Consider the following 14,035-nt stretch of genomic DNA (forward strand, 5'->3'; position numbering starts at 1 on the left):
TGTTAAAAGTGGTTATTGTTTAAATATTGTACAAGGCCCCCGAAATGTTAGGGACGATCTTGATTTGAGTTTTGGCGTTTTTTTATGCTATAACTTTTACTAAACACCCTCATTGCATAAATCCTAGATTCACCACTGCCTCAAACCAAGGACCATCATCTTGACTCGGACCTTAACCTCCATGGAGCACTCTCCCACTCTACAGCCCCAACTTTTTAGACACCCGAAACATCACAAGTCTTGATAACCTCCCCTTAGCCGACACACCATGCTACCACGAGCCATGTCTTGCACCACATGTCACCGCCTGGTCAAGTGAGTGCCCCCACATGCTCCTGAGCCTGCATATCCATGTGCCCTTCTTGAGAATTCGCTACACATGCATATCGAACATCCTCTGAATTCAATATACCCTGGAACGGGTCCGCCACTTCAGAAGTCCTAGAACACAAACGGCCTCTGGCATCCAACCTGGAAAGGACCCACCAGACCTGTGGCACCCAATCTAATAAGGGGTCCACCTAATCAACAGTTCTAGTACACAAATGGTCTTTGTCCCACAAGACCTATGACGCCTTTCATCCATTTAACCCTGGACCGGGCTTGCTCAAGGACTCACCCCGAGCTAGGAGTTCCATGTCTTACAGTGTACAACTTCAAGTCTTGGGCCTGCTGATGCATCCTCGTGTCTAGCCCAAGTCGAACCTTGGGCTCTAATACCACTTGTTGTGCGGAATCGTGAATATCTTGTGTTGGGCCTCTGCTGCATCTGTGTCCACAGTTCATAATAGTACGATATTGTCCGCTTTGGGCCAAGCCCTCTTGGATTTACTCTTGGGCTCCTTCCCAAAAGGCCTCGTACTATTATACTTTGTAGACACTTATAAAGATGATCTTCCATCTTTATTCTACCGATGTGGGACAAGGGTTTGCACCCTAACAAATACTACTATACGAGGGCTGCGCAAAATTACACTATACAGTTTTATTATACGTATTCGATATGCTATACAAATTTAATTATACGGATTTCCGGACATCTGATACGAATTTCCGGATATCCGATACGGTTTCGGTTCTTTAGAAAACGTATCGAATATGGATCGGCAAAATATGAAACCGGATATACGGTATCCGATACGGTTGCCTTTTTTCTGGAATAAAATATTAAAATATATACATAAATCACAAAATATCCAATATGTTGAGATTAAACATTACTAGATTTTATGCCCGTGCGTTGCACGGTAACTAAATAATGTGATTCAAATTTAATATTTATTATTAAAAATGTAAGTAATATAATGGAAAAATGTAAGTATATAATGTATTTATGTATCAGTATTTAAAATATACTCGATAAATAATAAAACATGGCATATTTTTTTGAGATAACGTTTTTCCGTGCTTTTATCTATATTTTTTTGTGACCTTTTTTTTTATTATTATTATTAATTATGACCTTAAGTGACCCTGCTTTAATTTCGTACCTATTTTCATGGTAAGCGTAAACATCTTATCCGACCTTAACCATAAATTTATTATGCGAAGACTCTCCGCCTTTTTGACAACCAATGGCAGTGGACATGTTTAGTGTCTTTGTACTTGCCTCTTTCATCCCAAATTATTTATTTACTTTTGATTAAATTATCATATAATTAAATAAAAGATATTCTAGACAATGAAATACTTTTATTAGGAGGTCATTTGCTTTAACAACTTTATCTTTCGAAGCTAAAGGAATGGGACTCTTTATAGCGATGTATGATGTTAGTTATTTATAATAAGAGTTTGGTTTAAGTTAGACTTTTGATTGTCTTTTATAATGGAGCTAAGATGTAAAATATTTGATAGGAGTTAAAGCTATTTAATTTAAATTAATCCATCATCGGATAAAGTATTGCACGTGGAAAATTGGAGATTTTTTTTTTGTCAACTCAAAGTTCTAATTCAATTCTAGATGGGAATTACAAACATGATTCAAATTTCTACCCACAATATCATCGTAGATATATTATATATGGAGTAGTTTTTACAAAAGAAAAATAAAATTATATGAACTGAAATATATCATCGAGATAAGTTGAAATCTATGTACTCATTTTATATAATTTTGGCATCCTTTATTAATAAATTATTTATTATTAAAAAAATTGATTTTTATTATTATCTCAATTTTAGTATGGTAACTATTGAATATCTATAGAATATTTATTTTAAATACTATTTATTTTTAAAATATTCTGATATTGAAAATGGAAAAAGAGCATTGTAAACTTTTTTTCGACCTCTATTATGACACAACTCATAACCTATACTTTTTAAAATAACTCAAATGCATGTATACAAATTTGATTCTATTATACTTGAAAATTTCCACATCAAGCTTGTTCCTATTATCAACAAATTTCGCACAACAGCATCTACGAAGAAGCTTTCATTGGAACTTGCATATAAGGAATGTTACTTCAATCTATAATAATAAAATCTACAAACAAACAAATAGTTAATTAGTTTCACAAGTGTAAACTAAAAGCATATTTTAACACAAAAAAAAAAATTACGTGTAGGCTAAAGAAGATGAGGGAAGATGTACTCCTTGTGGATATTGAAGTAGTAAAACAACTTCAGACTTGAAAATTGATACAAATTTGAGTAATTTCACTGAGAAACATAATCAAATTAAAAAAAATATATACATATCCGAGACATTTAAATAAGGAAAACGTAGATTATTAATCGAGACGAGGTGGATTTACTTAAATAAGGTAGCTTTGACCTTTACTCTTCGTAGCCTTTGTTTACTTGCAATTCCCAATCTGCAACCAAAGTAATATACATGTTAGTAATTAAATACATGTTTAGTAATTAAATTAAACAATTAATAAAAGCATGGCATATTGAACATCCCCCTTATACTAAAAGAATAAGAGATCTCCAAAATTTTCCCGCCTAAATGAATTTGGCTATAATTGGGCTTTCATCAAATCATCATATCATATCTGTAATTGGATGTTTATTATATCATTTCTATAATTGGGTTTTCATTATATTATATCTACAACTGGATTATACTAAACTTTCTCTTTTCCACCGAAAGCATTAATAATAATAAATTTTACAATTAAAATTACAATTGTTATTTTCTTAAATATTCATATCTAAAAAACCGCGCATTCGCGCGGGATCTATACTAGTATATGAATATGAAAATAATAATGTAAAAAAAAAATCAACGTTGAAAAGGGTAGATTATGGGGCTAGTTTGTGCAGGAGGATGAATACCACCGTCTATATATATATAGGGTAAATTATGCTTCGGTTTTTATCAAAGTCAAACTCTAGTACAATATTTTATCTTGATTTTAATTAATATTGCTAAAACTCTATCTTATCAAATTCTCTTTAATATTTTATTCATATATTTAAATTATGTAGTTTGAAATAGTTGGAGTCTCTCAGAATGCCTGAAAAAAGCCTCTTTTATATATATACATTGATTAATATTAAACTTTATAAGTTATTTACTCATATAACTTTTTAAAACGCTTTTAAGTTAGTAAAAAAAAACAATCACACATAGAAAAGAAAAAAAATATATTAAATTACATAAGTGCGGCTGAAAGTCGGATACCGGATATACGATTTCCGGATATACGGCTTCCGTATATACGGAAAAACCGTATCGGATAAGGATACTAATAAAGGAGATTTAAAAAACGGATATCCGATACGGTTTCCAAAACCGTTTCAGATATCCGGCTTTGCTCACCCCTAAGTTTATACCTCCAGTTGTATAATAGCACCGTACAACCAACATTACATTTAAATAAGCTTGTGTGTAATTTTTTTGAGTTTTTTTTAAAGTTTAATATTTTTATGTTTAAGTGGGTGAGTTCATAAACTTTATAGTATAACTCAAATTCTTTAAAATTAAACTGGAAATTTTTTATTATAAAACTCGGATTTTACACCACCAGTCATACTACAATTACAACTGGTAGTATATTCTATTAATTATCATATGACGGTAAAAATAATTACTTAAATTAACCTTTTCAACTTGTCTTTTCTAACCTAAGAATATGGAATGATAACTCCATAGAAAATTTTAGATATACTTAGGAGTTAGGAGGCGTTTGGTTGGAGGTTTATAAGAAAGGGAAAGGGAAACAAAGTTATTGATTTTCTTTGTTGTTGTTTGTTTGACACAAACAAAGAGAGTGAAATTCTCTTCCTTACCTCTCAATCCATCTAATTCCTTACTCCTCCCCCTCCCCCTCCCCTTCAACCACGTTATTTACCTACCACCACACTTGCGACTCCGAACACACCCGTCACCATCAAGACGCCATCGTCACCACCACTACCACCACCAAAACAGCCACCCCACATAAATAACTAACACAACACCACCTCCACAACCACCATGACACCACCACCACCATCACCACAACCACCTCACGTAAACCACCACCCGCACACCAAAACAAACCGCAACCCACCACACTTTATTTTCTTGATGTAACCAAACAACTAGCTAAGTTGTAGGTAATCCCTTACCTTTCCCCCTCTTATCCTTTCTAATTTCCTTTCTCTTACCAAACGCTCTCTAACCAAACGCTCTCTTACAATTATTTAGAATACAATGTTATATGTATGTATATATTGTCATATAGGTTTTCAAAATCTATAAAATCTTATTAAAAGGCTAACCTAAAAAATGTGACATGACAAGTTTAATTGTGACGTGAAACTTTTAATGTGACATGGTAACAAAAAGTGAGATGGATTACCAATTTAAGAAAATTAAAAAATTTAAGGTAGAAAAATATAAAAAATATAAGGTATAAACACAAAAAAGAAAAAAAAAATTGTAAACCATTGATCTCCTATCATAATTTTTTTTATTTAATTAACCATTATTTCCTTTATTTAATGAAATAACCTTTTAACTTTCCTTTCATCATTACTATATATACTCTATATTTATGTACCATGTTTTTTATTTTTTTTTCATTCATAAAATTTTAAGAGAATTTTTCATATATATAACTATTATATTCACCCTAATTTTCAATTTTATTCAAAAAAATAGCACCTAAAGTATACATAGAAAAGTAAACTAATTGTTTCGTTTTTTATTTTTCTTATGTTTTGTATTAATTTGTTATTATTTTTTGTGTTTGTATTAATATTGCAGGAGAATGAATTTCCAACTTTATTCAAAAAATTGGTAGGTAAGGTATAACTAAAGAACTAAATTAATTATTTCGCTTTTTATTTTTATTATGTTTTGAATTAATTAGAATCTTATTAGTTATTTTTTTGTGTTTATATTAATATTGCAGGAGAATGAATATTCAACTTTATTCAAAAAATTGGTAGGTAAACTATACATAGAGAACTAAATTAATTGTTTCACTTTTTATTTTTATATATTTTGAATTAATTAGAATTTTATTAGTTAGTTTTTTGTGTGTGTTTGTATTAATATTATAGGAGGATGACATACTCACATATCAATAACAATGCACGAGGTTCGAAATAATGGCTATGGATCTTCTTTACAGATTTTTTTCTTGGTTTGGATGACTCTTTCATTTTTGTCGGTTTTTCTTTTTTCTACAATGGTGTATTTCAAATATCGAATGGTAGCAAAAATCTTTAATAAGTTGTTGACATGTTGTTACATTATTGTCCTTCACTCTTTCCTACACTTTAGTCTCCTTTGTAACACTTATATTCTATTTTTATTTTGTCAAACAGGTTACAAATCAAATTGCTTAGCCAAATTGTTTTAGTACGATGCACATATGTCAATTTGATCTTATCATAGTGTTATAATATGCATAAATAGTAATTAGTTATAAACCGATTCTTATTCTCCAATTCATTGTTCCAATTCCAATGCTTTCAAGCCTTTAAATCATGTTTTTTTTGTTTTCCATCAAATATACTATATTGTAAGTCACAATATTTTTTGGATAAATATTTTTTTTGAATGATTTGTTTATATTTTATTTTCTCATGAATTAGGAAAGGCTAATATTTCGTATGAAGTATAATAGTATTGTTTTGATTATAATTTTTGATGAATGGTCGAATATGATGAAGCTATGTTTAGAATCATATATGCATAAATCTCTATTTATTGCGTGATTTCGAGAAATGTGTAATTAGTTTTGCTCATCTTATACTACTAAAATAATTATTAGAGTTCACCTATAAAGTTTTGATCCTTACTTTACTCTCTTACTTTTTGTCTCAAATATATTTTAAAGGGTTATTTCATGGGAATAATCCAAACTAAGCCTCCCCTTCTCATATTAATCCATACTATTGTTTAACTCATAAAAATCTAATCTATTACATCATTTATCTTTTAATGAACTCTTGAAAGGGCAACTTGAACAACCGGTTCCCTTTTGTAAAAGGACTGACTTTCACCCACTCCCTCTGTCTTCCTTTTACGGTTAAAAAACCAAAAACACAAAAAACTCCCACACCCCACCACGCTTCCACCAGCCACCCCACCACCATTCCCTCTATCTTTCGCCGACTGTCGAGAACTGCCATCAACCGCCTTACGTCGTCGATTGCGTCGCCACTATGCACCACCACTTTCTGCCTCTTCATCTGGTTCCAGTCTAAGGTTTGCTCACTTAAGCAAATTACTAGTATAAAAATCCGCCCCAATCTCCTCATATCAACCTAAGTACTACATCCAATCGCGTGCTCTCCGTCGATGAACACCTGATCAACCCCTTCCTCCCTACAAATACTCACCAATTATTTCACAGGCAAAACACCACACGGCATTGACCTAACCTTCCTCTGCTTAAATTTCGCCTCATTCAACTCATTTTGAAACTCTTATAAAATCTCCGCCTTATCGTAACCGGAAGCGGCAATTTAACCTCAATCACATGTCCGCAGGCGCGTGACACATAAGCACGAACTGACTTCTTGATGGAGCCATAAGCGTAGTGAAGCATGATGGCGACATCGCCGGGGTCAAAACAACCTTAATTGAAAGAGCGTGAGACATACTGTTACACGACGGCGGTAGCATTATCGACGAGTGAGATTTCGTCGCCGACGGCAGCGTTGATAATTGGAGCGATTTTCCGGCGAGATTCGACAACTGCGGGTTTGAGAACAGAAAAGTAGAAATGGTTTTTTTGTATGTATAATGCAATTATTGATGTGTAATTTTTTGTACCCACCGGATTGATTTGTCATTTTACATACCCGCAAAATTGGATTGGTGGTGGGTTTAGTGGGGAGGTGGTGGTAGTGTTCATGAATTATTTGATTGTGTATTTGGGTGTTAATGATAAAATGAAGAAGAAAGAAGAAATAAAGAAGGAAAAAGAAACAGAAAAAGAAAAAAATAATAATAACCTCATCACCGGAAGGGGAACCTGTTTTAGCAGGTCAAATATTGGACCAGTTCAATATAAGATAAATGATGCAATAGTTCAGATTTTTCTAGGTTAAACAATAGTATGGATTAATATGAGAAAGAGAGACTTAGTTTGGATTATTCCTATAAAATAACCCTATTTTAAATATATGTAACCTTTTCTTAGAATTATTCGGAATAGTTGTTAAAGTTGCTCACATAAAAGTTCACGACCGTTTCTTTGCAAGATAAACATAGGGCCAAGTACTTTAAAATGCACCAAAACGACAATAAAAACAATATATCCATTCAAGCAATAAAAAGGCAAGTTGCAATAATGTTTGTTGGTGAAGAAAACCATTCATATTCTATAATCTTTAAGCCGGTCAAAGCAATGGTCAAATAATAAAGAGACAATTGAAGAATCACTAATTAAATAGGCAATTGAAGAACCATTAATTAAACAGGCAATTTAAGAATCATTAGCAACTCAAACGAGAAAATTGAGAGTCATTGATTTTCTTTCTATAAAATCTCATCAAAATACCAATTCATATTGTCTTATTTGATACCAGATTACCAGGTTGTCCAAACCAACATTACCCGTCCTTACAAAAGTCAGTTTTCTTTGTTCTCTCTATAATTTAGTGTATTTTAATGGAATTTTGTGTCTCCTTTTTCCTTTTCTTTTTGTTCTTGTATTTATATTTAATAGTCTTAATTGGAGATGTCAATTCAATGAATTAACTTGATAATTTAATTAATGATGTTATTGTAGGAGGTATGTATATGTTAATGCGATCCTAACATGGATGTGCTTTGAACTTCGCGTAATTATTTTGCATACCCGATAAGAAATATTTTTACAAGACTAGCATAATTATCCATATTGTACGAGTTTTAGGATTTTGACAGGAGTATTTATTAAAATTCTATATCTATATGTGTACTTACTATAAGTGAAGTAATAATAAGGTTATATTTTTGTAGAGAAAGAAAGGATAATTAATGAAAAGTAATCACGCTATATATTTCGAAGTTAGGAGTTTTTAACTACTTATGGAGTAGAAAAGAAATTCCAATGCAATTTGTTCATATATGGAAGGGTGACTTTTTTAATGTTTTGTTTTATTGGTAGCAACTTGTACTCATATTTTTAAATCCTTTGAAAACAGGGGACGACAATGGAGCACAAATACATGTTCTAATACTTCTAAGGCGTCAAGATTGTCCATAAAGACCAGAAGTACCCGAAAATTCAATTTGACGGATTGTCTCCTCGCTTCAAAACAACCAAGCTATTCACATTTTTGTTTGCGTATCATCCCGAATCAAAAATTTGGAGTGTATTAAACTTTTGTTTTAAAATACCGCTCCCTCAGTCGAGCTCATTTATTTACCTTTTTTTTAATTATTTGTGAGTGGTTTTTAATTAAAATTAAACAAATTATTGAGAGGGGGGACTACTCCATATAAGTTATTCACAAATTGAACACTTAAACACAGTCAATTATTAACGATCCCGTGATTTTCACGGGCTCCAAAACTAGTTCTTTTTTAAAATGTAAAGGTTGAATTATAAGTAAAGTCACGATCTCATATAACTATATATGAATAGATCAAGATTTAGTTACCTAGTGTTTAAAATGTATGTATTGTAGACATAAAGTCGAACTCAAATCCCATTCTCCTTATCTTGTTTTGTAATTTTTAGCGGCCTAATGGCTCATTTGACACAAAACTATTTTCGTCTTTATAAATCTAAAATTTAATAAATCATAATATGATTAAAGTATTAACTTTACGTTGATATTCATGAGCTATTAGGCTTGTCAAAATTGACCCGAGCCGTAAACTTGATCCAGCCTGACGCAACCCATTTTTACAATTTTAAAAAAAAATATTATTTTAAAACTTTTAACAATAAAATGATTATTAAAATAACTTAATTTTATAATTGTTTTGAAATAATTAATGAAACCAGTGAATATAATTAAAGTATTAATTTTATATTTAAGGTTTTCTAAAAATATTTTTTTCGATTTAGAAGATGGTAAAAGAAAAGCATTATAAACTATTTATTGACCCGTATCCTAACCCAATCCCAACCAGACGGGTTTAACAGGTTTTTGAGTTATCAATTTCATAATAATTAGTTTAGAACTCGTGCAATGCATAGACGGTATATAAAGTTTTTTTATTTTTATTATATTATTATATAAAATTGGTATTTCATTAATTTTTCTTATTTTTCATCATAGTATTTTTTTTTGAGAAAAAAATTAAAATTGAAAATTAATCACGAGAATTAAGTAATGCGCTGAAATGTATTTTAATAAATATTTTTTGGGATATTCAACGGTGTACCTTCGAGTTTTTCGGGTTTCTATATTGTACCTCTACATTTTGGAAATTCTATAGTATAACTCTGAACTTTATACATTAGTCTATACCATAACCTTATTTATTATCTTTGCGAACTTAGTTTCTTAAATGATTTATTAAATCGTCTATTTACCTTCTATTTACTCCTTAACCGACTCATATACTTATTACTTCGCCGAATTACTTATTAATCCACCAAATAGTATACGAATCTAAATAAAATTCATCAAATCTCCATTATCATTTCATGAATCATAACAAAGGTTTTTATTAGTAATTTGTGCTTATTAAGAGTGATTTATGATGCTTCTCATATAGGATGATGATATAACATTAATGAGTCAGACTAAAAGTCAAAACACGGTTGTTTGACAGTGATAAAGTTAATGAAATGTTATATGAGGTCATAATGGAGAAATAAGTAAGAAGTTTAGAAGTATAATGTAGAATGTAAAAAAGAGAGGGGTACAACAGAAAAACCGAAAAATTTAGGGGTACAATATAAAATTTCCCATATTTTTTTTATACGACAATGGGAATATATGAAATAACTTGTGCGAGTTTGTGTGGAGTACATTAATTAAAATCCTCTTCATCTCATAAAAGAAATTGCGGTTTTATTTCCTTTAAACGGATTAGATTTCATCTTATAGCGATCCAACAGATCATATTTTACCATGAAAAATAAAGATGAAAGTAAGTGGAATGAAAACAATAATAGAGCACAAAATCTCATTGAAGACGGTGATATCCGTAACAAGCTTGTGACGGATACCGTTTCCTCTCACAAAATACCCATGAGAAGTGAGTGGGGGAGCACATGGGGGTGCCCGACCTTGTGCCCCCTCCCTTTTTGTGAGAGGTCTTCAGCTTAAGACGCTTTGATAATAGAGAAAGGATCCCAACTTGAAGTACATTAGCTATTTAGCTGACTTGCTAACCCGGTCCGGTTCGTATAATTAAAAAACAAAGCGTACCAAGTAGTACTCGTATATATACACATAGCCTCGGCAGTGAGCAAAGAGCCAAAGACCCAAAGACCCATCAATCCCATATTCCCATTATTTCTGAAAATAAAAGAACATTATCGTTCGTAGATATATTTTAACAAAATGGGTAAGAAGTCGACAAACTACAACGATGACGATCCAGTCCCGGCACCGTCAGGTATTTTTTTTACTCAATTGTATGCTTTTATTCTTAACTTAATTTTTTAACAATTTGCAATATATAAAAATACAAAAACTTAGAAAGTTATTCACTTAATATGTGCAAATTTATATTGGCCATGGCTCAACTGAGCGAGGCTGAGCCGAGCCGAGCCATTTCGTGTATACAGCAGGGTACGACACGACACAGCCTATGTCAAGAAACTATCTCAACCAAAAGCTTAAGCTGATGATTGGAGTCCAGATCGATTTTATACTTTAACAACCTATTGCCACCTTTATTCCGAGTTTCCCGTTCCATTAGTCCCTTAAACAGTTTAACATCATTTACTGCTTATTTAACAATATTGACCATCTTACGCAAATATATATATATATATATATATGTATGTATAGCGGCACCCACATCGGTTGGCCTCGGATCAGGAAAAATAGTGGAAAATATATTCAAAAGGGCAGATTCGCCGTTGGAGAAAACCGACTTTAGGTTGGTAGTGGAACTGATGGGGTTTGATACTGGGGACCAAAGAGGCGGAGTCGATATAGTGGCGGTATTGGACGTGAGTGGAAGTATGGGCGGAAAAAAGTTACAAAAGCTGAAATCATCGATGAAGTTCTTGCTGAAGAAACTGGACCCGATTGATCGTTTGTCGATTGTCACATTCTCATCGGACGCGACGAGGTTGTGCCCGTTGACTGGGATGACCAAAAATGGTCAAGCCAAAATTGAGAAGCTAATCAATGAGTTAGATGCTCGTGGTGGCACAAATATCTCATCCGGCCTGCAGACAGCGTTAAGTGTGTTGGCCCAGCGTAGACACAGTGACGGCCGTACAACAGCTATCATGCTTATGTCCGATGGACAAGATCGCCCTTCTACTGTTGACGTCTCAAGCGTCGCTGTTTACACTTTCGGTCTCGGTAATGATCATGATAGCCAGGTGTGTATCTTGTAAATATTGCACATTGTACATCGTTTGCACAATTTAGGATATTTAAGGCTTTTAACATGTTTGTCCAATAGTTTTTACAGTTGTCAGAAAAAAAAATATGTTGGTCAAACCTTCTAATAAAATCTGTTATTTATAAGGGTTAATTGATAAACAATACTAATATAAGCACCCTTTTTCATAATCAGTACCAACATAATCAATAATTAATAATCAGTACCAAAATATTAACTTTTTTCTATAATAAGTACCAAGTCGCCTAAAAACTCAATCTTAACCTACTCAAAAAAAGTCCAAAAAACCATTAAGTACAAATCTCCACTCACTCACATTCAAAATCCTTTTCTTAGATGAAAGCACCTTTAGGAAAAATATTAGAGTAAGAAGGCGACTTGGTACCTATTGTAGAAAAAAGTTAATATTTTGGTACTGATAATTAATTATTGACTATGTTGGTATTGATTATGAAAAAGAGGAATAAAATTGATAGTGTTTATCAATTTACACTATTTAGAATTTGTTTCAGTATACGCCTTGGTCTTTATTATTGCATATTTGTCACTGAAATACATATAATGGAATTGACAATGTATTTCTTCGTATATAGCTGCTTCAAGAAATAGCAAGCAAGAGCGACAAGGGAACTTATTCGATTGCAGATGTGGAAGGATCAAACTCGGCGAGTTTGAATAAGCATTTTCATCATGTCTTGCGGGGCTCCTTAGTGTGGTTGTACAAGACTTGGAGCTGACTGTCACCCAATTGGAATCGAAAATCCAGGAAGTGCGCTCAGGGAGTTATGATCAGACCCGTGTTAATGATTCTGTAAAGATTTCATTTGGGAATCTCTACAATCGCGAGAAACGGAGCACCACCGTGTTTCTTAGTCTTCCCGCTGTTAAGGATCCAAATACATATGACATCCTGAAAGTCGCCTTCTCCTACAGGTACCTTTTAAGTTTTACCCCCATTTACTTTACTATAAACAATTAGACTGAATTGTGTAAATATGCCGTCGACAATTGCTATTGCGTGCAGGCCAAGTGGTGGCGGGGCTTTGTTTAGAGGCGCGCCTATAAAGGCTTCAGTGACCCGCACTAGTTCACCAGTGACAGTAGACCCAATTGAGGTGGGCAACGAGATTGCGCGTGGAGATACTGCTTCTGCAATTGAAAAAGCCAGGAAACAGGCCGATGCCAAGGACTTAAATGGAGCTCAGAATACTATGAAGGACGCTGAGAAATCATTAAACAACCTTAACCGTGATGAGGCAGATGAATTAATCAAGGCATTGAAATATGAGGTCCAAGAGTTCTTGAGGTTGCTCAAGGACCCCCAGACTTATCTGAAAGAAGGTCGTGCATTCGCTCTTTCATCTGAACTGTCTCATAAGCTGCAACGCTTTGCAGCGAGAGGGGACGCAACACAACTAGTTGCACTTGCCATACCTCTCGTCGTCCTGTTTTCCAACCAAGCCATAGAATTTGATCAGAACATTAACTTTGAAGTGCCCTCGGCTAACCAAGATAAGGCGAAAGTTGCTGAACAAACTGCTGAATTGGATAAAGCTGCCGCAGAAGAAAAGAAGAAACTTGATCAACAGATTACAGCATTGATGGACAAAGCTCAAGAGGCAGAAAAGAAGGAAGCCGCTATGAAAAACGATCCCCTCGTTACACAAGCTGATACTCTTAAACACCACCTTGGTCAAGCCATTGATTCTTTGAAAGCCATCCAGGACTTGATTGCTGTTCTTCAGAAGTCCCCTTGATGTCTTCAAATGCTGTCTATCCCAGCCCTTTACTGCTGCTTATATTATTTACCAGTTTTATATCATGTAAGACCGTTGTACAACCTTATAACGTTTGTACATGTCGTTTATTGTTTTAAACAATGAGGTGTATGTAGAACGCATTGTAAGGCATTACGACCGTCTTACACAATAATTTGTGTTTGCTTTTCTATTCTTTTCATTATTGTTTTTCTGTTCTTTTCACCTCACAGGCTCACACACACACAAATATAACAGTTGTAAGTAAAGTATAACAGTTGTTAGTAAAGTATAGGAAGCAATATTATCACCAAATATATTTAAAATGATAAGTTGACTAACCTGAGTTTAA

The 14,035-nt window shown here is 33.1% G+C and overlaps 1 protein-coding gene across 2 annotated transcripts; it reads left to right on the forward strand.

Annotated features, from left to right (window-relative positions):
• The first annotated feature begins 10,807 nt into the window (after positions 1-10,807).
• LOC141656483 (E3 ubiquitin-protein ligase WAVH1-like) lies at positions 10,808-13,885 on the forward strand. Of its 2 annotated transcripts, none has more exons than XM_074463391.1 (4): positions 10,808-10,960; positions 11,359-11,903; positions 12,520-12,859; positions 12,951-13,885. In XM_074463391.1, the coding sequence occupies exons 1-3, from the start codon at positions 10,906-10,908 to the stop codon at positions 12,661-12,663; spliced, it is 744 nt and encodes a 247-aa protein (XP_074319492.1). In that variant the 5' UTR covers positions 10,808-10,905; the 3' UTR covers positions 12,664-12,859; positions 12,951-13,885. The 2 variants fall into 2 exon arrangements, with proteins under 2 accessions (XP_074319492.1, XP_074319493.1); XM_074463392.1 differs by having other exon boundaries at positions 11,389-11,903; positions 12,951-13,247.
• The last annotated feature ends 150 nt before the right edge of the window (positions 13,886-14,035 follow it).

Source organism: Silene latifolia, chromosome 5 (genome assembly GCF_048544455.1).
Source record: "Silene latifolia isolate original U9 population chromosome 5, ASM4854445v1, whole genome shotgun sequence".
NCBI classification, from domain to species: domain Eukaryota; kingdom Viridiplantae; phylum Streptophyta; class Magnoliopsida; order Caryophyllales; family Caryophyllaceae; genus Silene; species Silene latifolia.

Bases quoted from the DNA above. Each gene is read 5' to 3' on its own strand.
- LOC141656483 (XM_074463391.1), top strand. From the start codon at position 10,906: ATGGGTAAGAAGTCGACAAACTACAACGATGACGATCCAGTCCCGGCA. The intron at 10,961-11,358 runs GTATTTTTTTTA...ATGTATGTATAG, and splicing joins TCCAGTCCCGGCACCGTCAG to CGGCACCCACATCGGTTGGC. The intron at 11,904-12,519 runs GTGTGTATCTTG...CTTCGTATATAG, and splicing joins GTAATGATCATGATAGCCAG to CTGCTTCAAGAAATAGCAAG.